Source organism: Schistocerca cancellata, chromosome 1 (assembly GCF_023864275.1).
Source record: "Schistocerca cancellata isolate TAMUIC-IGC-003103 chromosome 1, iqSchCanc2.1, whole genome shotgun sequence".
Taxonomy (NCBI): domain Eukaryota; kingdom Metazoa; phylum Arthropoda; class Insecta; order Orthoptera; family Acrididae; genus Schistocerca; species Schistocerca cancellata.
The window spans coordinates 332,983,090-333,008,261 of NC_064626.1; the positions used below are offsets into that span (position 1 = coordinate 332,983,090).

Genomic DNA, 25,172 nt, shown 5'->3' on the forward strand with positions numbered 1-25,172 from the left:
TCTTTTTTGTAGGAGGAACGTTAAGTGCACCAACCAGGGCGTAACACGAAAAATTAGTTATTTTTGGCTTGTGACACTCTTCTTCAGCTTTTACTTGGCAGTCATGGATGACGCTATCGACTTTTTGTATATCTCGTATCAGCGCACTGGCGGGTCATCTCTTCTACTTGTGATCACCCAACGACATTTGCTCTTCAGCCTCCATACAGCGACAAATCCAGCGACTAATTGCGCTGGTAGGCCCATCCGCTGTAGGTTCACTCAAAATATTTTTCAGCTATTCACGAATGCGAATCAGCGTGTTATCTTCACTACTGAAGAATTTCGTCACAGCTCATTGGCCAGTACGCCAATGTGCCATTTTCCAAAACAATATAATGTTATTGGTGTTACCACCTGTTAGCCGAATATGCTCAAATTTCCGAGGAGTATAAATAAGCAAGAAATCGGCACCAAAGTCGAATTTGTTGCCTTTCTTGAGTCAAAGGTTTCACGAATTAAAAGCGAAAGCCTTATGACCGACACTTATAATTGTATTGGTTCAAATGCTCCACTTGTTTCAATAACCACGCATAGCAGCTGCCTTTGACGGAGCCACACTGTAATACCTCACAAAATGATATATGTGGATGGGAACGTGAGCTTTGGAGTAATCCCATATGCGTCATATGATTGTTATACTTTCAAGTCCTCAGTTTTTGGATTTCCTTGGCATTAACATCCCCACTCGTTATCTGTGTTACTTTTTTCATTTACATTTTCTAATTTCTGTTGACACTACAATTTTTCCCTTCGACTTCTGCTTCCATTGCCAGTTTAACTATTCATGGATGCCGTAGCAGATGTTTCACTAGCAGATGTTTCACTGACCTGTTCCCTCTTCTAACAAAGATTTTCCAGTTTATGAATATTATCTGTCCACGTAAGTTTTAATAGCAGGACCGTACTTCAAATGCTTCAAGATTGTTTTTCTACTTTTTCCACGGTCCACTTTTCACTCGTACAAACGCTGTGCTCTAGAACACTGTTTCATGGGAGAAAGTGTAACGGATCTGAATTTAACGTCCTACTGACTATATCGTTGCAGAAATATTTTTCTCAGTTTCATTTTAATTTCTGATATCCGTAGAGCTCTCTTGTTGAAGAAATCTTCCTTTGTATGCTACAGTATGACGTCGAAAGCTTCCTTACTTCTGCCAGCCATAACAATTTTTCTTGCTAGACCCCAGTTTTCGCTATCCTTCTTTCTACAACTCTCAAAGACTTCCGCCTTTAGTTTGCTAATGCATGATTATCCATTCTTTAATGAACACTTTTTCTAAGATTTACCTACTTTTGGTCTTTTTCGCATTTGAGAAGAATGCTGAATAGCAGATTGTCTTGGACGCTCCTTTAGCAACGACACAGTCCAGTAATCGTGAATAGTGGCCATCATAGTGGTGTCGGATATCGTCTTCGGAGATGTCGTTCCATGCCGCTTACACTTGCTTTTGCAGTTAGTCGAAGGATTTTCCTAGTTACAGGGGCTGGACCAGATAGCATTCCATCATAATCACACAGTCACTAGGGGATGACGCTTGTCATTGTGGTGTCCAGAGACGAAGGTCTTGGATTGTACTACGTGTGACCCAACAAGTCTGCGTGGTGACGTTGTCCTAATGGAAGAACACATCTCAAATGAATGGGTAGCATCGTATACTGAATTTGTTCTGGACTATTAAATCTTCTTTCGACAATCCCTGTTCTGTCACTGTTGGCGGCTAAGAGTCACCAAGGCACTTGACGTTAGTCATGCTTTTCGCTACCCGATGCACTTCGATACTTGATGCTCTCCTGGTCGACGCTACATTTGCAGACGACAACACCAACACCGATGCAAAATCTGCTCTCATCACTAAATATAACTTTGAGCCATCCTTCCCATCAGTTGAGTCTATTGCCAGAGCATAGGAGATGAGCTGCATAGCGATGAAGTTTGGGAGGAAATGTGAGTAGTACGTTCGCTCATAGCCTAGCTTTAGCGTTCAAATTGTTCCAGCTGATACAGTGGCAGCAACTTTGTTCCTTGTGATGCAGTAGTTCGGATGACACTGTCGTCTGGGACCAGGTCTCCCAGTCGTTACCTTTCTTCGGAAGGACCATTAACCCCCTCCCATTGCACTAGCAAAAAAATGAACTCACTAACAATAAAATAATCGTACGAACTGTACTGCTCGGTGTCGTCTTAGCAAGTCTAAAATGTTAAATAATCAAGTTCGATGCTCTAAACAGCATGTCTCTCCTTCAGCATATCGAACAGATGTGATATGGGCTCGGAATTTTCATGCTCATACTGGGATCCGACTCAGAACGAAGCACCACACTTCGAATCATCTCCCTTCACTACGGTAGATCTCCACACACAAAGGCATTCCTTTTTATTTTCTTGTGGTGTTCGTCGTATGGAGAGTCCCAGTTTCTTCCGTCTGCACTTGTATATATGTTCTGAAATTTCATTTCCTTTACTGATTCGTATACAAACAGATTAAACCAGGACTCTAGAATCTATTACGCCCAGGCTAAACCAGTGATGAGAAATTTTGTGAAAGCTAACAACTAAAATTAGGCTGTTTTCTAATTAGAAATCTATAACATAGTATTTAGGATGTGTTATTTAATTTTATCGAATTTTACTACACAATTATACACCGTTCAGTCACATTAACATGACCCAAAAGCCTGAACAACCACGTTTTGCAGTGTGGACTGTTGCAAAACCTGCAGCAAAGGAGTCAGTGAGGTTGTAGAAGATACCGACGGAGATGTGGAGCCATGCCGACTCCAGTGCTGTGTCCAGCTGTGCTAGATTTCCCGGTTGACGATCCATGATGTGAGCAACCCGATCTAGGTAGTCCCACAGATTTTCAACTGGGTTTAAATATGGCGAGTTTGGTGGCCAGGTGAATACGATAAACTCATCCTGGTGCTCTTTGAACCTCGGGCACGTACACTGCGAGCTGTGTGACACATTGCATTGTCCTCCTGGTAGATGCTATGTTGCTGAGGCAAAAGAAAGTGCATGTAGTGGTGGACGTGGTCCTGAAACATAGATGCCTACTTGTGTTGATCCATTGTGCCTTACAGAATGATGGGCTCACCCAGACAAAGCCGCGAAAACATTACCCAGGCCATAATGCATGCAGGATTGCTTTTTGACTTTCACGTCATACACACCAACAGCCATCTGTCCAATGTAGCCTAAGACTTATTTTCCTGAAAAGAACCCCTGTCGTCACTCAGTAGGGGTCCAGTTGCGCTATAATGTGCAAATTCCAATCCTCATTGCCGGCGAACAGCAGTGAGCATGGGTGCATGAAGCTGGCACCTGCTGCAGAGGCCCATAAGCAGTAACGTTCACTGAACAGTCATTCAGGAGACACTGCTGGCAGTTCATTTGGTCGGTCATTTGGTCGGTCAGTTGCTCAACAGTTACACATCTAATGCACTTATGCATCTCCGCAGGTGTCGTTCACCCCTGTCACTGATGGCCTGTGGTGAGCCACAGTTGCCTCAGCGCCAGTTTTGGATAGCAGCATTTTGTCGTGCAAGGCATATTTAACCGTGGTGGCATGCAAACAGTTGACAAACTTAGCCTTTTCATCTTTGACCCAAAAGCCTATGATCACTCCATTTGGAACATCAGATAAATCACTCTGTTTCCACATTGCGACAACGTCTACACTGTTTTCAGCGTCCCCCTCCCCGCCAGCCCCAAGGCACTATATATTCACTTCAGTGCCAGTGCTGCCACCTTCTGTCAGTGAGAGTTTATTGCACATGTACATCACAAAAGGTAGTGAGGAATGGATTACAAATGCTAGTGTACACACCCACAATACAAGAAGAAAGAATGAAGTACGGAGCATACCCCACTGACTGGCAATGCTAGAAAAAGGACCCCAGTACTCTGGTATCAGACTACTAAGAAGTCTGCTTAAAAGCCTGCAAGATAGTGTACTTCACAATGACTTTCCAAAGAAACTTAAAGACTATCTCATTGAAAAAGAGTTTTACAGTGTTGCAGAATATTTATGCCATTAAATTCGTGTATATTGTTATTCATTATCAGTTATGTAAAAATGTAAGCTAAATGTGTAGAAAAATAAGTGATAATGAATGTTAACACTTTGACATGTCCTATATTACACGTACATTTACTGTACACAATGTAATCTTACAGGATCAAATAAAATTCAATTTAATTCAATACACTGATGTCAAACATAGGCGGTGATTACATTAATGTTAGCCTACTGGACCGTGTATGAGTTAATGAATTGGTGACAATAAAAAAAGGGAGAATTGAAATCACTGAAGTATGCAACATGGTTTATTAACATCATGATCAGCAACACACAAGTATTTTAAAAAGTACTCAGTATTGATGTTCAGGTCTATGTAAAAAACTGTTTCATTTAAAAACTGGATTATAACTACAAGCAGTTGGTTAGTATAAATTTTACAACAGCAAAATGTGTCTTTTATCTAAACATATTCCATAAAAAAAAGTATGAATTCATTTGCCTTCTGAATTTTCCACTAAAATGCTCGCATGTGGTCCAGTGGCTTTGCTATGACCTCATGAGTAAATGAGCTATCCATCAGCTGCTATGGATCTTAAGAGAACTTGTATGTTTCCCACAGTATCATTAATGAATTAACTTATCTGAGAATGGTTGTTTTCCAGCTATAAAATCTCAAGGAGCCGTGCCTGGTGGCGTGATGTAAAAAAAAAGAAAAAAAATAGTTCATGGACTCTGGTCTTGATAAAATGAGGCACGGAACAAATCAGATTTGCACCGTATCGAAATCACTTCAAACTGCCAAAACTCCGTTAACCATTCTTTTAAATGTCCTGTCGATTATACCGTGTTTGATCGAGTGCCGAAGCGAATTTGACAGGAGGGAGCACAGTGTTTGAGAGGTGACTGCTGACTAACTCAAATCACCTATCCATTGCAAAATTCAGCCAAACAAACCCACATGAAATAATAACCTTGGCATCTTTTGAGATCATAAGAGGACGCACACCATAGTAAAGCAGCCCATTGATTGAACACTTTTGCGTCTCAGTAGTGTTTCTCCAGTCTCGTCAATATTTGTAATATACCATCCACCTTACAGTTTCAATGTACTTTTTCTTAGATTCTTACAATAGAAGTATATAGCTCTAATATACAGTTTACTTCTCAGATCCAATTGCACATCCTTCTAAAACATACAACTAGTTTTGATCTCTTTTGATCATCTACAGGTATAAAAACAAAGTAAAACTAAGTATGTACTCTCTTATATCTTACAAAAGTAAAAATGCATGGTACACATTGAGCACAGTTGCATAGCACAGTACTGTGATATGTTGTTCTAACACAGACACAATAGGTTACTGATGCAACTACATAGGTAAATTCTACATTTATGTAAAATACTTTGCTTCTTTACATACTTACTTTTACTTTGTTCTTAGATCCAAAGATGCTCAAGGGAGATTGAAACTATTCATATATTTAAAAAGAATATGTAGATAGGACTTAAAAATGAATGATATGTTAGAATTGTTTTAAAAATCAATACAGTTTCAGTTCTCTCAGGACGAATATGCCAGCTGTAGTGGAAGTATATAACTGCTTGCTTCTGCCACCTGTTACAATGTGACACAGCTAGCCTGTAGGAAATGCAACATCATTTATTTTCACAGAAGCAACGTGAAGCCATGTCCTGGTGCCAGTCGTTGCTCATGTCAGCTGTGACATTACTGCTGGCTGTGGGCAGCTCAAGAGAAGCACCCTCTAATGCACCTACACTACCGGAGTTGCCTTTCAAGTACCACAGCAACAAGGAGATTGCAGAGCTGCTGCAAGTTTTTCGGGATGCCTTCCCAAACATGACCGACCTCTATTCCATTGGACAGTCTGTTAACAGTGAGTACCTACTGGTTGTTCATGGTTAATGTATCATTTTATGTGTAGTGTTTCAGGAAGCAAAGTAAAATATTCAGTAGGCAGTTGTGATAACAAACTTGAATTAAAATGATCATATCAATACCAACGAAGACTTGGCACCAGAGAAATGATTAAATCAACATCAATAAAGACTTAGCACCGAGTAAAATAAAGTCTTATGCAGCGGTTGACTGGAAGATTCCTAATAGTTACCAGAGCTGCCTAAATTGAATAACCTTCTTTCCTCATGCACAAAAGCATGAAGTCTGAGTGCTGTGTAATAAGACTGTCTATCAAGTGCAGGTGACTGTGGCAGATATGTGTAAAGGTTAGCATCTTGTTAGTATTGTATAAGTAGATGAATGGAGAAGATGAAACCAGATTATGGCAAATATGTTTTTATTATTACTATTTCTTTTTTAGCCATTTCCCAGTGCTTTATGAATTTTCAAGTATATAACCGGTAAGGTTATACATTCTTTAACGATTTTATAATTAGTTTTAAAGACACTATATTATTATGTTGAGGGGGAGCCACTGTGTTAGTTGGCAATGATTAATGAGTTCTTGTTAACTATTATATGAACTCAGTTTGCTGGTTTACATATGGTTCATACCTGTAAAAGGAATGTAATTGATATCTCCTACTGTTACTGCATCATATTCACAGTAAGGATTACTTCGAATGCGTATTCAGGAAAGATAGCTGGTGTATGATCCATGATTAAATCTTGAACAAATTATGGAACTTACAAACTTTTTATTCACCTTATTTGTGTGGAACCAATAGTTCCCTCCCTGTATTGCATGTTGAAAAACACTACAAGATATTCTGCACTAAGCATCCCCATCTGATGAACATATCACCATGCACAGTGTCAAATGCTCTCACTGGATGAGATCCTGAGGGAAGATTTGATCAACAATATCGGAGTGAAGTCTGGAGATTGGAAACTCTTACAGCAGCACCTCTCCTCACAAAGCCAGTGAAATATGGGCAAGTAAAGTTTCTTCTCTCATCACAACTCAGACCAGCTCCCTCCACATCCAGTGCACTGTAGAACAGTGTGTTAGAGGTCTCTGCTACAGGAAAGAAATGATAGTATGGAGCCAGAGCATTCACAAGAATAGCTGATGTGGTATCATTCATTTGTCCTCCAGTTCACTTCAGGTGTCATTTAAAAATCCTGACCAGTGCGGTGTGGGTATTGGGGTGGGGATGGGTTTAGGGGTCACTTTTTTATGTTTTTCTCAATTAACTTAAAAACTGTGGCTTCCAGTGAAAATGTTTCCCAGCGCAAAACTAAACTACATCAAATTCCTACAAAAAGGGTCATTGTAATTTTTTCTCTAGGACTAGAAGTTTAGCCTTTGAAGGATGGAAAAATCACAGATTATTAAAAATATTGTGCTAGTGGTATAAAATTAGTGTTTATATTTAAATGAAGTGGATTAGAAACAAATATTAAATGTGTGTACCACCTCTGAGTGCAGTAGAACCATATTTAAGGAAACTGTGCTCCGGGAGTGTAACAGGATGGAGTGGGGAGATATTGTTGGGTAGAAGTGTGAGGAAAGGTAGGTTTCCAGACTGCATTCATGCACTTCCCTCCCACACAATTCTGCAAACTGAAGGTTGAGAAAGTAATTCACCAATCCATCTACCCCCATACATCAGAAGAAGCAACTACAGTGTGTTTCACAAAGTTATAAGGGCCTCCACAGGGTACCTTATGAGTTGTTGTCAAATCTTTGACAGAAACTCTCAAAAAATTAATCCACAGTATCAAGATACTGATTGCTTCAGTACACAAATACCAATTCTACATCTACATCTACATTATACTCTGCAAGCCACCTAACGGTGTGTGGTGGAGGGCACTTTACGTGACTCCCTTTCCTGTTCCAGTTGCGTATGGTTCGCGGGAAGAATAACTGCCAGAAAGCCTCCATGCACGCTTGAATCTCTCTAATTTTACATTCGTGATCTCCTCAGGAGGTATAAGCAAGGGGAAGTAATATATTCAATACCTCATTCAGAAATGCACCCTCTTGAAACCTGGACAGCAAGCTACACTGCAATACAGAGTGCCTCTCTTGCAGAGTCTTCCACTTGAGTTTGCTAAACATCTCTGTAACGCTATCACACTTACCAAATAACCCTGTGACGAAACGCGCCACTCTTCTTTGGATCTTCTCTAACTCCTCTGTCAACCCGACCTGGTATGGGTCCCACACTGATGAGCAATACTCAAGTATAGGCCGAATGAGTGTTTTGTAAGCCACCTCCTTTGTTGATGGACTACATTTTCTAAGGACTCTCCCAATGAATCTCAACCTGGCACCAACCTTACCACAAATTAATTTTATATTATCATTCCACTTCAAATCGTTCCACACGCATACTCCCAGATATTTTACAGAAGTAACTGCTACCAGTGTTTGTTCCGCTATCATATAATCATACAATAAAGGACCCTTCTTTCTATGTATTCGCAATACATTACATTTGTCTATGCTAAGGGTCAGTTGCCACTCCCTGCACCAAGTGCCTATCTGCTGCAGATCTTTCTGCATTTCGCTGCAATTTTCTAATGCTGCAACTTCTCTGTATACTATAGCATCATCTGCGAAAAGTCACCTAGAACTTCCGACACTGTCTACTAGGTTATTTATATATATTGTGAAAAGCAATGGTCCCATAACGCTCCCCTGTGGCACGCCAGAAGTTACTTTAATGTCTGTAGATGTCTCTCCATTGAGAACAACATGCTGTGTTCTGTTTGCTAAAAACTCTTCAATCCAACCACACAGCTGGTCTGATATTCCCTAGGCTCTTACTTAATTTATCAGGCTACAGTCCAGAACTGTATCAAATGCCTTCTGGAAGTCAAGGAGAATGGCATCTACCTGGGAGCCTGTATCTAATATTTTCTGGGTCTCATGAACAAATAAAGCAAGTTGGGTCTCACATGATTGCTGTTTCTGGAATCCATGTTGATCCCTACAGAGTAGATTCTGGGTTTCCAGAAATGGCATGATACACAAGCAAAAAACATGTTCTAAAATTTTACAACAGATCGATGTCAGAGATATAGGCCTATAGTTTTGTGCATCTGCTTGACGACCCTTCTTGAAAACTGAAACTATCTATTTTCCAATCATTTGGAACCTTCCGTTCCTCAAGATACTTGTGGTACACGGTTGTTAGAAGGGGGCAAGTTCTTTCGCGTACTCTGTGTAGAATTGAATTGGTATATATGAAGTGCATATTGGGCCTGATGATGGTATTATTGAGATGCCAAAGCTGGTTGTCTAAATTAAATAACTTCTCAAAATGTATGGTAGTTTGGAAACCATCTCTGGTAAATATTTGACCATCATCTGTCCTGTGTCTACAATGGATCAACAGAGAAAATTATTCTAAGTCCAGTTTTAAACATCTACAGAATGTACTGTGTGTTTCAGATAGAGCATCCTACACTGAGCATAAATCAGCACTTGCATAGTCAAGTTTTCTGAAAACACTTCATCATCCACTTTCAGAAACTTGCTGGACTTGTATTCTAAAGGTGTCCAAAGAGAAATTTAATGGGGGCAGAAAAGCTGAGATCTATGTCTACGAAAAGTGTATGACAACAGGAAATCTCAAATTCTTTCAAGTACCATCTACCTGCTTAGAATCTAAGTTTTGCAACTAATTTTCGCAACTTAAAGTCTTTTTCGATACTTAAGTGAATGTTTTCATCCCTGCTCAAAAACAATTTTTTTTTTTTTACTTAAATGGTATTGTATGAAAGGAAAGGAAAAAATTCAAATTATATCTGCTCCACATTCAGTGATTTCTGGGCTGTTTATAATTTGAAGCTATCATGACAATTTTAGTGACATAATTTCTGTAACACACTATGATTATCATGAAGCATTGATGACAGATAATTGACCACCCAGTGAAAACAACTCACAGAGATCTATACCTTCATTTACATACGTACTCGGCAAATCACTGTGAAATGCATACATCTGTTGAAGAAAGTCCTAAGATGCTCACATTCCATTTGACAGCACCACAAATGCACTCAGCAGTGAGGCCATAAAGAGCCAGGCAAGTATTCTTGTTTTCTTGGAGCATGCAATTAATCACACTGACATATTTAGAGTGCTTGGAATGCTTCATAGATGGGCTGAACATACATTATTTGTTCTGTAGGAGAACAAAAGAGCATTCATGATCTTGCAGCAGGTTTCATTATAGTTCCCGTGTAAATAAGAAAGGCAGATTAACCATATCAATGTTCTACCTGCACTTACCTTTAATACATCCTGTTAGAAATAGGTATGCACCACAAAATGTGCTTTCCAATTCTTTTTTCCCTCTCAGTTTTGGTACCACCTGTCTGTCTGGCTTATTTTTTGTTTAGTTGATATAATGGTGACATTTCTGCATTATTGCTGAGCTATGTACCATGTGCCAGAGAGTTGGCTAAAGTACAAAAGTTGGTCAGTGGCTGTTGTATCACATAAAAATGAGATGTTTCTAGATGTTAAGACTGAACACATGTTGTCCATTATTGAATTTCAGGTGATCTGTTGCATTTTGCTCAATGTGTACACTGTTAAATTCAAAGCTAATTGCTACTGCACCACTGTTACCCGCACATTTTTTACTATGGCAGTTATCATGATGATGGTGGTTTTGAACAAATAAAGATGTTAGTAACTGATGCCTGACTTTGCAGTCTGTGGAGAACAGAGATGGAGTGACTTGTGTTTGGCCACAATGATCAGTTTTTGATTAATGCCCAGAGAGCCCATGTGTGTGTGTGTGTGTGTGTGTGTGCACATGCATTTTGAAGGTTACATATGCTTACACATGAGTATGCAGACTAATTTAGTTACTTAGTTATTTGTAGTAAACTCTAATCTTAATTTTTTTGTCAATCAAATCTTCTCCAAAACACTAAATGAACTTTGATCCATTTTTCCACAGAACAAGAGCTGTGGGTTCTTCAAGTGTCAGCTGCAGAAAAAGATCAGATAGGAATTCCTAATGTCAAGTTGGTAGCCAACATACATGGTAATGAACCATCTGGACGAGAAATTATTTTGCAGCTTATAAAGGTATGTAAAAGATAATGCTGCCATGCCTATACCTGAATTTGCAAATAGTGGGAATAACTTTACAAAGTTAATTTAAATCTGTAACAACTCTGTCTTATAGTTATAATTCAAATATTCTGGATCATAATCATTATTTTATTCAGTCATATACATACATATATATATTAATCCTTGTTCCATAGATCATGAGTACGACATTTCGTAATTATGTGGAACGTGTCACTTTAACATAAGTTATGCCCCTATGTCACAATCGTCTGCCTGTACTATAAAGCTGTTTAGATTCTTATTCAGAGATATTTGAAATTATAGCTGTCTTTCCTTTTATTATTTAGTGCTTAAGTCTTTCTTGTAATTTATCAACTGAGCTACATGAAATATAGATCTGATTCATAGAGATCATTCACTTTATTATATGTAGAACATGTTCATCTGTTACAGTCACAGATTTACTTGTAGTCCCTCACAAGGAATTTGCATGAAAGACTTTAAAAAGTTAATGTGGTGAAAGAAAAAGAAGTGTGTTGCATCCTGGTAGAGGCCTACACCATTTTTAATCCTTGCCTCATGTTATGTACTCACACAGTGCTAATCTGTAAACAACACTGGTTAATAAAATATCTAAACATTGCCTAAATTTCATAAATTTTTGTCCTAAACAAAGCCAGTTTCTTTGTAAGAATAAAGTATCAGTATTTGAATCATCTAAGCAAGTAAACTGGGCAAAGATTTTCCATTTGTGTTATGAATAACATTATGTGGCCCACATGACTGATTATCAGCTATAGTGTTGGGTTAGTAACATTTTTCTATAATTTTAATAAACACACCAGATATACATAACAGAGATTTTAATAATCAATAATATATTCTTCTTCACTATTCACAACAATCTGCCAATTCTGGGGCAACTTTTCGATTCTGTGGCTGTGGAAATTGTATGGTTTTGAGGTGAAGAACTTGTCAAGCCATATTTGGAGTGCATTTTCATGAAGAAAGGAAGTTCCTTCAAGGTTGCTTGTTAGAGAATGGAAAAGGTAAAAATCTGGGGGTGCAATACCAGGTGAAAAAAATGGGTGTGGAATGACTTTCCAACCCAAGTCTTGTGTAGTGCTTTTTGTCATTCTAACAGAATGCAGGCGGGAGTAGCATCACTTTACACAGCTTTCCTGGTTATTGATCTAGGATTGTGTCTGCAATACATTTCAGTTGTTGACAGCAAATGTCAGCAGTGAAGGTTACATCTTGAAGAAGCAGTTTGTAGTCTGCCACCAGATGCATAACATTATCTTTTGTGGATGCATGCAGATCTTTGTAGGGAAAGTTGCTGCTTTGTTTGCGCTCAACCATTCCTTTCTTTTTTATTATGTTAGCATAAAGACACCATTTCTTATCAGCAGTAATGATAAAGGATAGGAATGGTTGGTGTTGTTCAAAAACCAATTGATGACGAACAAGCAGAAATACATAGATGGCCAGCTGCTGATTTATGTGATTTTTTTTAGAGCAAGCAGTACTTATACACCTGATTTTTGGACCTTACCCATTGCATGCAAATGTCACATGATGATGGAATGATTACAGTTCACTGCAGTTGACAGTTCTCAAGTGCGATGATGTGGAACTTTGTGGATTAATGCATTTAAATAGTCTTCATAAAACCCCAAAGGTCTTCCTAGATGTGGAGAGTGACTAATGTCAAAATGATCCTCCTTAACATGAGAAAACCATTTTCTTGCACACGCTGTGTCCAGTGGTATTATTACCATACAAGGCACAAATGTTTCGGGATGCTTCTGCTGCTGTCACCCCTCTATTGAACTCAAACAAAAGAATATGTCAGAAATGTTCTGATTTCACCACTTGGCACTCCATTTTCCAGCATACACAGCTCCACTCACTACCTCCAAATGACAATATGACAATATGTAAACTCAAATGGCAACAGTGAACTACAAATAAAAATGACAATTGATAAATAAACCCATAGCAACCAGAATGCCAACATGCAAAACAAAAGCACTAAGAACTTATTCACCAACCTAATATAACTGTACCATAATACCTATTTATAACAACTGAAAACAGTTCTTTGAAAGAGCAAAAAACCAGAAAGTTTATTATCAGGAAGTAATTTATATCTTTAAATTAGTAAAAAATATTTACTAAAACTGTGGGTCTACAAAAGTAAACAAATAGTCAAAAATGTAGAGACCATGTTTATCAGAAATGTACCACCCAAAGCAAAAGGAAAGAGGGAGGATAATTCATATACTGCTCTAAATGGCAGTTGAAGATGAGAAAATGAGTATAATGCTGAGAAAAGTAAATTAAACTTGTTGTAAAAAAAATAAGTTACTTAACTTTTAGTTAAGAGAAATGAGTTTCAAGCGTACATCAGGATTATTACATTTAATGCAAAAGTGGTATCAGCTAAAGTGTAGAGTGAATCATTTATTTTGTTGCAAGTTTCATTGAGCCCAATGCTACTAGATTTGTCAAGATATGGAAAAACTGAGTGTTTTTACAATAATTTACAATGAATTGTTCACAAAATTTGTAATAATGGAAACAGTAGAGTGGAGCACAATATGATAGTCTTAATAAAACTCATATCAACTAATGCTAAGTCAAAAAATAAAAATAAAATAGAAATAAATCTTCCACTAAATGGGACATTTGAGTTGCACAGTAACTCCACACATACATAGTTATTTATGATAAAAAATCACTAATTGAGTAGAATGGCTTTTTTTAAGAGGTATTCTTCCATTTTGCTCTTGAATTTTGTTTATATGAAGAGAAAGAATTTCGATTTCTGTAGGTAGAGTATTGAAAACTTGCATGCCACAGTAATTCACCCCCTTTTGTACATACATAAAATTTGTCTGCTTACTATGTAAGTCCTATTTTGACCTCATACTGTGTCAATGATATCGACTATTGATTTTGAAAAATAGAGTCATTTTTATCAAAGAAACATACAAGGGGGAATATATACTCAGATATTATTGTAAAAACCTACAGTTTCTGGAACAGAGTGTCTTGGAAGAAAACTAATCATAATGTGTCTAATTCTCTCTGAGTTCCAAATATTTTTTGCCAGGATCTTATTACCCCAAAATGATGCTGTAAGGCAATAGTACATGGAAATATCTAGAGTAAGCATCTCTGATGGCATCCTTATTTGTGGATGATGCAGTGGAAATATCTAGAGTAAGCATCTCTGATGGCATCCTTATTTGTGGATGATGCAGTTATGCATAAGGCAAGAGCTGCAGAATCAAGTCTTTTTCCGAGATCAAGGATATCATTAGACCAATTTAATTTCCTATCAGTATACAGAACTAAGAACTTAGAAGATGCCACTTGCTGTATTTACCATCCATTACATTTTGTATTTATGCTCTGTAGTTCTCTCTGTGTCACGTGGAATTGTACTGTCAAGTAATGGTGGATTATTATTATTATTATTATTATTATTATTATTATTATTATTTTGCATCCAGAGAAAGTCCTTTACAACTAAACCAGTTAAGGATATCATTAAGCACACTGCCAGTAGAAGTTTTCAGGAATTTTCCTGCTGTTTTGCCCACTGGGAGAGAAATATCTTTTACAAAGAGGGTGAATTTGATTACTCCATTTATTCTATAAGTGGCAGAGGATAAAAACTGTACAAATTAGAATGTAATGCTGCATGTTATTCAGAACAGTATAGAAGATAATATTGGTGAACTTAATGTTTCCTTATTTTATCAATTTCATTCCACAGCTGCTGCTCAGTACATATGGAAATGATGATAGAATTACATGGCTGTTAGATAATACGAGAATACATTTCCTGCCTACAATGAACCCTGATGGTTTTGATAAGGCAGAAGAAGGAAAATGTGGTGATGGCCGAGGAAGGTAAGTGTCTTTTGTGTGTAAGTTTACCATTCTGGATAATGAAACACTTTCTTCAGATTAAGTGATCCTCTCTGCTAAACTGTCTCACTGGAACATAAACTGTAATAATAGTAATAATAATAATAATAATAACAATTTATTGGTGTTAATTACTGCTGTATGAGGTAATGAAGTTTTGTTTTACAACAATTATTTACACTATTTGCTCTCTGTAGTTGTAAAAATATATGGCCTGTCACATAAGCTGTTCCCCTTCAAGCATAGCTCCCAAGTATTTTTTCTCAACCTGACTGTATCTGTTATTGCTTCTCAACTGGTCTACTCTCAGTTCAAGCCTGTACTGGTATAATACTATCTGAAGTTATTTTTCTATGGCTTTCTTCACACAAACACCTTTAAAAAATATCAAACAACATTTATCATTTTACTTTTGTAAAATGTTTCAACTCATGGAGTTATTTGTTCTCTAGTGGACAGCAAAAACTTTGCAGCTAATGTTCAGCATATCTAATGTTCAGTGTATCTAAGATACCACATTTCTCTTGTTGGAGAGCTGTAAGCAACTTGGTTGATATGTTCCTCTACATCAGCATCAACATACAGATTTAGAAAACCACTGTGCAGTGCAAGACTGAGGGCACTTACCATTGTATCACAAGTTAGATAGCATTTCTTCCCAGGCATGGAATGAAGGAAGAATGTCTCTGTGTATGCTGTAAATAGTTTAATCTTGCCTTCATAGTCTCTGTGGCAGCATTAAACAGGGGGCTGTAGTATATTCATATATTGTTCACTTAATACTGGTTCTTCAAACTTTGTAAATAGGCTTTCATGGGATAATTAGCATCCAACTTCAAGAATCTGCCAATTCACTTTTTCTAGCATTTCTGTGATGCTGTTCCTCAGTGAAACAAACCTATGACAGTTTTTGTTGCATGTCTGTATATACAGGGTGTTAGAGTATATGTGTAAATACACTCCTGGAAATTGAAATAAGAACACCGTGAATTCATTGTCCCAGGAAGGGGAAACTTTATTGACACATTCCTGAGGTCAGATACATCACATGATCACACTGACAGAACCACAGGCACATAGACACAGGCAACAGAGCATGCACAATGTCGGCACTAGTACAGTGTATATCCACCTTTCGCAGCAATGCAGGCTGCTATTCTCCCATGGAGACGATCGTAGAGATGCTGGATGTAGTCCTGTGGAACGGCTTGCCATGCCATTTCCACCTGGCGCCTCAGTTGGACCAGCGTTCATGCTGGACATGCAGACCGCGTGAGATGACGCTTCATCCAGTCCCAAACATGCTCAATGGGGGACAGATCCGGAGATCTTGCTGGCCAGGGTAGTTGACTTACACCTTCTAGAGCACGTTGGGTGGCACGAGATACATGCGGACGTGCATTGTCCTGTTGGAACAGCAAGTTCCCTTGCCGGTCTAGGAATGGTAGAACGATGGGTTCGATGACGGTTTGGATGTACCGTGCACTATTCAGTGTCCCCTCGACGATCACCAGTGGTGTACGGCCAGTGTAGGAGATCGCTCCCCACACCATGATGCCGGGTGTTGGCTCTGTGTGCCTCGGTCGTATGAAGTCCTGATTGTGGCGCTCACCTGCAAGGCGCCAAACACGCATACGACCATCATTGGCACCAAGGCAGAAGCGACTCTCATCGCTGAAGACGACACGTCTCCATTCGTCCCTCCATTCACGCCTGTCGCGACACCACTGGAGGCGGGCTGCACGATGTTGGGGCGTGAGCGTAAGACGGCCTAACGGTGTGCGGGACCGTAGCCCAGCTTCATGGAGACGGTTGTGAATGGTCCTCGCCGATACCCCAGGAGCAACAGTGTCCCTAATTTGCTGGGAAGTGGCGGTGCGGTCCCCTACGGCACTGCGTAGGATCCTACGGTCTTGGCGTGCATCCGTGCGTCGCTGTGGTCCGGTCCCAGGTCGACGGGCACGTGCACCTTCCGCCGACCACTGGTGACAACATCGATGTACTGTGGAGACCTCACGCCCCACGTGTTCAGCAATTCGGCGGTACGTCCACCCGGCCTCCCGCATGCCAACTATACGCCCTCGCTCAAAGTCCGTCAACTGCACATACGGTTCACGTCCACGCTGTCTCGGCATGCTACCAGTGTTAAAGACTGCGATGGAGCTCCGTATGCCACGGCAAACTAGCTGACACTGACGGCGGCGGTGCACAAATGCTGCGCAGCTAGCGCCATTCGACGGCCAACACCGCGGTTCCTGGTGTGTCCACTGTGCCGTGCGTGTGATCATTGCTTGTACAGCCCTCTCGCAGAGTCTGGAGCAAGTATGGTGGGTCTGACACACTGGTGTCAATGTGTTCTTTTTTCCATTTCCAGGAGTGTATTTTTATTTATGACTAAGGACAGAGTATTAAATGACATTACATCAGTATTTACTTCATTTACAGACTAACAATTATAGCTATAGGTGTAGTATGCTTTTAGGTTGGTTAGTACCCCCAAGTACATGCAGCAAGCACAAGTCACCAATGCTTGTTTTCCCCTGGGCAGTAGGTCAGGTCTTGAAGGGTGGATGCAAAATGGGTAATCTGTACTGACAAGTATGGTGCACTTAGGGGTTGCAGTTATGACCATGCAGAAAACACGAGGTGATGAAAAAACTGAGGTGATGTAAGTGATGGGATAACGATATGCACATACCTGGTGATCAAAAAGTCAGTATAAATTTGAAAACTGAATAAATCACGGAATAAGGTAGATAGACAGGTACAAATTGACACACTTGCTTGGAATGAAGTGGGGTTTTATTAGAACAAAAAAAAAAGGTCCAAAAAATGTCAGATGGCGCTTCATCTGATCAGAATAGCAATAATTAGCATAACATAGTAAGACAAAGCAAAGATGATGTTCTTTACAGGAAATGCTTAATATGACCACCATAATTCATCAACAATAGCTGTAGTTGAGGAATAATGTTGTGAACAGCACTGTAAAGCATGTCCGGAGTTTTGGTGAGGCATTGGCGTCAGATGTTGTCTTTCAGCATCCCTAGAGATGTCGGTCGATCACGATACACTTGTGACTTCGGGTAACCCCAAAGCCAATAATCGCACGGACTGAGGTCTGGGGACCTGGGAGGCCAAGCATGACGTAAGTGGCTACTGAGCACACGATTATCACCAAACGACGCATGCAAGAGATCTTTCATGCATCTAGCAATATGGGGTGGATTTCCATCCTGCATAAACATCGTACGTTCCAGCAGGTGTTTATCAGCCAGGCTGGGGATGATGCGGTTCTGTAACATATCGGCGTACCTCTCACCCATCACGGTAGCAGTTTTGCTGTCCAGCACCATCTGTCGGACATTTTGTGAACTTTGTTTTTTTTTTTTTTCTATGTTCTAATAAAATCCCATGTCATTCCAAGAATGTGTGTCAATTTTTACCTATCTATCTAATTATTCCATGGTTTATTAAGTTTTCAAATTTATACTGACTTTTTGATCACCCTGTATATAGATGACAGTGGTGTCACATATACAAGGTATAAAAGGGCAGCACATTGGCAGATCTATCGTTTACACTCAGGTGATCTGTGTGAAAAGGTTTCTAATGTAATTGTGGCTACACAACAGGAACAGATAGACTTTGAAAGCAGAATTGCAGGTGGAGTTAGATACATGGGGCAATCCATTTTGGAAATTCAATGTTCTTAAATCCATAGTGTCAAGAGTATGCCAAGAATACTGCACTTCAGGCATTACCTCTTACCACGGACAAGGCAGTGCCCAATGATGGTCATTTAACAACCGAGAGCAGCAGTGTTTGCATAGAGTTGTGTGTGTTAACAGACAAGCAACATTGCATGAAATAACCACAGAAATCAATGTGGGATGCATGACAAATGTATGTGTTAGGATATTGTGGTGAGATATGGTGTTAATGGGCTATTGCATCAGACAACTGACATGAGTGTCTTTGCTAAAAGCACAACATTGCCTGCAACACCTCTCCTGCGCTCATGACCATATCGGTTGCACCCTAGACGACTGGAAAACCATTGTCTGAATTGAATTGAATTGACAATGTAAGTGGTTACTGAGCACATGATCATCACCAAATGACGCGTGCAAAAGATCTTTCACGCATCTAGCAATATGGGGTGGAGTTCCAGCATGCATAAACACGTACGTTCCAGCAGTTGTTTATCAGCCAGGCTGGGGATGATGCGGTTCTGTAACATATCAGCGTACCTCTCACCCATCACGGTAGCAGTTTTGCTGTCCAGCACCATCTGTCGGATATTTTGTGAACTTTGGTTTTTTTCTTTGTTCTAATAAAATCTCATGTCATTCCAAGCATGTGTGTCAATTTTTACCTATCTATCTAATTATTCTGTGGTTTATTAAGTTTTCAAATTTATACTGACTTTTTGATCACCCTGTATATAGATGACAGCAACATTGCATGAAATAACCACAGAAATCAATGTGGGATGCATGACAAATGTATGTGTTAGGATATTGTGGTGAAATATGGTGTTAATGGGCTATTGCATCAGACAACTGACATGAGTGTCTTTGCTAAAAGCACAACGTTGACTGCAACACCTCTCCTGCGCTCATGACCATATTGGTTGCACCCTAGATGACTGGAAAACCATTGTCTGATCAGATTAATCCCAAGTCCAGTTGGTAAGAGCTGAGGGTAGTGTTCAAGTATGGCACAGACTCCATGAAGCCATGGACCTATGTTATCAACAAGGTACTGTGCAAGCTGGTTTGCAGCCAAACAATAATTGCATTTTTGTGGATGACAATGCTCCAAGTCACTGGCTGCAGTTGTTCACAACTGGTTTGAAGAACATTCTGGACAGTTCAAGTGAATGATTTGATCACCCACATTGCCTGACATGAATCCCATCAAACATTTATGAGACATAATCGAGAGGTAAGTTCATGCACAAAATTGTGCACCGGCAACATTTTCACAAAATTACCGATGGCTACAGAGGCAGCATGGCTCAATATTTCTACAGGAGTCTTCCAACAACATGTTGAGTCCATGCTACATCAAGTTACTGCAGTATGCTGGGCAGAAGGAAATCTGACATGATATTGGGAAGTATCCCATGACTTTTTCATCTCAGTGTAAATTAAGTGATGTGTTTGCAGGAAGAGTGTTAGATGCAGAGAAAATGCAACTAATGCACTATAGCAGGTACAATAGAGGTATCAATAATCACATTATCTGCACTTATACTCCTAAAATATTGTATGTTCAATATCCTCAGTCCTATTTGGTATGGGTCCCATGAACTTGATCAATCTTCTAACATGGGACCAATAAATCTTTAGTAAACATTCATCTTTGTAGACTGACTACATTTCCCTAATGCCATGCCAATGGACCGAAGTCTGATACATGCTCTTTACCTATAATTCAACCTATCTGAGCAATCCATTTCATATCCCCACAAATCATTACACTCAGGTGTCTGTATTATTTGACTGATTGCAAGTAGCATTGACCTTATAGTCATACAATACAATATTTTGTTAAGGGCAAAATTTTACATTTCTGACATTTAAAAGAAATTTGCCTGTTTTTACACCACTTGAAAATCTTATCAAGTTCCAGCTGAATATTTTTGTAGCTTTTCTCAGGCAATACAACATTATATAAAACTGCATCATCAGCAAAAAGACTGAGATTACCATAATATACATCATGAACAATTGGGTCCCAACACAATTATCTGTGTCACACCGGTAAATCTGTTGACAAGTCTCCATCTAAAACAAAAAAACTGTGTCATCACTATGAAGAAATTGTAAAACCATTCACAAATTTTGTTTGAAAACTCATATAGTCCTACTTTTGTTAATGAGCATTGCTATGGTGCTTACATACATACATACATACATTACATACATTAATCCTTGTTCCATAGATCATGAATATGACATTTCAAAATTATGCGAAATGTGTCACTTTAACATAAGTTTTCTTGACACAAAATAATTAATTAATTTATTAATTAATTTTTTACAGTTACTGCATCATATCTAAGAATTCGTCTATTGAGTAGAAGGAGGTGTCATTCAGAAATTCTTTTAATTTGCTTTTAAATGTTGGTTGGCTATCTGTCAGGCTTTTAATACTATTTGGCAAATGACTAAAGATTTTTGTGTCAGCATAATTCACCCCTTTCTGTGCCAAAGTGAGATTTAATCCAGAATAGTGAATACCATCCTTTCTTCTAGAGTTGTAGCTATGCACTTTGCTGCTATTTTTGAATTGGGATGGGTTATTAATGACAAATTTCATAAGTGAATATATGTATTGTGAAGGTACTGTGAATATCCCAGGTTCCTTAAATAAATGTCTGCAAGGTGATCTTGGATGGGTTCCAGGTATCATTCTGATTACACGCTTTTGTGCAATGAATACTTTCTTTCTTAATGACGAATTGCCCAAAAATATGATGCCATATAAAAGCAGTGAATGAAAATAGGCAAAGTAGGCTAATTTACTGATATGTTTATCACCAAAATTTGCAATAACCCTAATAGCATAAGTAGCTGAATCTAACCATTTCAGCAGATCATCAATGTGTTTCTTCCAATTCAGTTTCTCATCAATGCACACACCCAGAAATTGGGAGTATTCTGCCTTAGCAACAGACCTCCATTCATAGTCTATATTTATCAATGGTCTTATGCCATTTACTGTACAGAATTGTATAAACCGTGATTTTTAAAAATTTAGTGAGAGTACATTTGTAGAGAACCACTTAGTAATTTTCTGAAAGACATTATTTGCAATTTCCTCAGCTGATTCTTGCTTCTTGGGTGTGATTAGTATACTTGTATGATCAGCAAAAAGAACTAACTTTGCATCTTCATGAATACAAAGTGGCACGTCGTTAATATATATTAAGGACAATAGGGACCCAAGACTGTACCCTGTGGGACAACACTCTTGATAACTCCCCAGTTAGAGGACTCTGCTGGTTTTTGTAGACTATCTGTACTGTTAATTTCAACCTTCTGCATAAGTTACTTATGCTTGGTCAAATGCATTTTGGAAGTCAATAAATACTACATGTATCTGGTTGGACTGATTCATGGATTTTAGGAGCTCATGTGAGAAAAGCATGACTAACGTTTATGGTGTCCATTCTAGTTTGTGTGAAGATCATTCAGTTTGAGATATCTAAGTATGTTTGCGCTCAGAATACCTAATAAAGATTTTACAACAGATGGACACTGATGAGGTTAGATGATAGTTTTGTGGTCATTTCTGTTACCTTTCATGTAGACATTGATGTAGAGTTACTGGGCACAGTTTTTTTGTTCAAGGGATCTGCACAATATTATGTTTAAGAGTAGCTTCTCCAGGACTTCCCACATAGTTCTGAGTTGTCTATTTTGTGTTATAAGTGACTTATTTTTTTAAAACTTTTTAACAATCCATGAGGTATAAAAAATATCAATTATATTTCAATAAATTTACATGGTATGCAGTAGTATAAGTCTTAGCTACCATTTCTGAAATCCATCCAGAATAGCTTCTCCCCTGTGGTCATTTTCGATCCATTGAGGCTTGCTACATTAGATCAAAAATTAAACCACCCTCTACCATCAAATCCATTATGAATCATGTATAACTGCTTTGTTACCGAAAAATGGTTACTGTTGATAGTGGCTTTCATACTTCAATTACAGAAACCATCAAATGTCTTCTACATTTAAACATGCTATATAAATCAATTTCCACAAGCTACTAGAATCAATTGCTCTTGTGTTTCTGGTGACAGTTTGAAATTAGCATTATCTCCCTGCCTCTCAAAAATGCTACTGGTCTGCATGCAACTTTTATTGTAAGGGCCCTACTTCTAATCTAATTTCAATGAAATCTAACAATCATGGAAATAATATGCTAATCATGACTGTTTTGTTGAATAATACAATACTCAAGTACTTCTGCAATTTCTAAACATATTCAGCTCTTTAGCCATTGAATAATTATGAACTGGATCACCTGAAAATGTTGTTGTCAGTCATGATGATGAAACAGAACTTATGTTAACTGTTGGCACACATATCATGAAATTTAGTACATTGTGACAATATATGCCTCAACAACAAATATCATGAAAAGCTCAGATTCTTTTTTCTGAAATAACATGAAGTTTATTCAGCTGTACAGTTCATATTTTAACTCCCATATTGACATATATTTATTGCTGTGTATTTGTTGATTGAACTGTATGTGGAGTACTGCCATTTCCTAGTATCAAATAGGCACAATATTTTGGTGTTCAGGCATGTCACCATCAGCAGTGCATTGGTAAATTGATCTCCTGAGGGCACACACTCAAATTAAATACCTCTCCTCCCACAAGCCATTTCATAGAGAGTTTGAACCTGAAAGTGTATGGCCAAGGAGGTTAACAGTGGCAGCTCCTGTGGCTGGTGATGCACAGCAGGGTGTATCAGTTGCAGTAGTGTGGGTGTAGTTACTCCATCTGTCCTGGCCACTAGAATTTTGTGTTTGCTGATTATCTTCTTCATTAGATCTAATGCTGGTTCCCAAGCAGGCCTTGCTGTGATTGCATCTGCAGTTGCTATTGATAAGGCTGCTTCTAGTGGGTATTTCAATGACATTTCTAATGGCAGTGTCACAGTATCTGGAAGTGTGTCCTAAAATCCTGGTAGGTTAATAATCTTTTTTATGAGTTTCAGACAAACAGTATGCTGAGACTGCCAACATTTGCAATACACTAGTTCAGTGTGACACTGATGTTCTTGGCATCTTTGATGGAGTGCACTATTTGTCCAATATATGTCTCGCCACATTGGCAAGGAATCTGTCACACTGTAGCCTTTTACAAACCAAGGTATCTTTAACAACTCCAGTAACCTCTATGTTTTGTTGGGTGATTAAAAGCAGTTCTTACTCAGTGTTTTTCTGAGTACCCTTCTATGGAAATTTACCATTCCTTGATGTCACGGTTGAGAGAATAGCTGGAGGCACCCTGGGTCACAGTGTGTATTGGAAGAAAATGCACATTGACCTGCTCTTGCATCATACAGATGCCACCACACTGCACAGAGGAACAGAGTGCTGAAAACACTAGTACAGGGTGTACATAAACTCAGGGAACACTTTCAATTATTTATTGCACAAGAACCAAACATTGTACAGATATCATACATATGTAATATTGAAGTGAAACCATGAAAGTATCTTTCATGTATACCACCACAGCATAGTTTAGTAATTTGCCAATAGTCAGTGCTAGTCACAAACGCGATGAGTTCAGGTGCAGAGTGATCTTTCTGTGTGTTGGAGTTTGACAAAAACAAGTGTGCTACAGCTGTTCAATGGATGTTTAGAACCAAGTACGGTAAGAAGCCACCAACAGGGAAGGCCATTTACAACTGGCACAAAAAATTTGTTACGATGGGTTGCTTGTGCTCGGCAGAGAGAAGCAGATGTCCCAGTGTGAGTGATGTGAATGTGGAGCACGCACAAGAGACATTCATGAAGAGTCCAAAGAAATTAGAGCATCATGCATCCCATGAACTCAAAATGGCTCCAATGACAGTGTGGAATGTCTTGCAACAGAAGCTATCTATGAAACCATTCAAATTGGAACTAGGGAAAAAGCTCAATGATGACGGCAAAGACAAGCATTTTGAGTTTTGTTCACAGTTGCAACAATTGAAAGAGGATGGGGATGGCATTATTGATCACTTAATTTTTAGTGACAAAGCCACTTTTCACACTAATGGGAAAGTGAACAGGCATAAATGTTGAATCTGGGGTGCAAAGCATCCACACGAATTCATTGAATTTGAGCGTGATTCCTCAAAGGTAAATGTTTTTTGTGCCTTGTCACATCAAAAACTGTATGGGCCATTATTCTTTGCCAAGAGCACTGTCTCTGGATGTTCCTACTTGGACATGTTGCAGCAATGGCTGATGCCTCAAATGCAATCAGACTCTCCATTTATCTTTCAGCAGGATGGGGCTCCACCCCATTATCATCGTGAAGTTCATGGGTACCTGAAAATGGAGCTGCTGCATCGATGGATTGGCTGTGCTACAGAAGGGGACAGCTGTTTCAAG

General features: G+C 38.9%; 1 protein-coding gene across 2 annotated transcripts in view; it reads left to right on the top strand.

Annotated features, from left to right (window-relative positions):
* The window catches only part of LOC126173353 (carboxypeptidase D-like), a 151,310-nt gene that overhangs the window by 91,035 nt on the left and 35,103 nt on the right, over positions 1-25,172 (top strand). The window contains exons 2-4 of one of the 2 annotated variants that reach the window (XM_049920950.1): positions 5,738-5,960; positions 10,972-11,102; positions 14,878-15,014. In XM_049920950.1, coding sequence (XP_049776907.1) covers positions 5,753-5,960; positions 10,972-11,102; positions 14,878-15,014 — 476 coding nt within the window. In that variant the 5' untranslated portion in view covers positions 5,738-5,752. The remainder of the gene's footprint in view (positions 1-5,737; positions 5,961-10,971; positions 11,103-14,877; positions 15,015-25,172) is intronic. The other variant, XM_049920951.1, reaches the window with a different exon arrangement.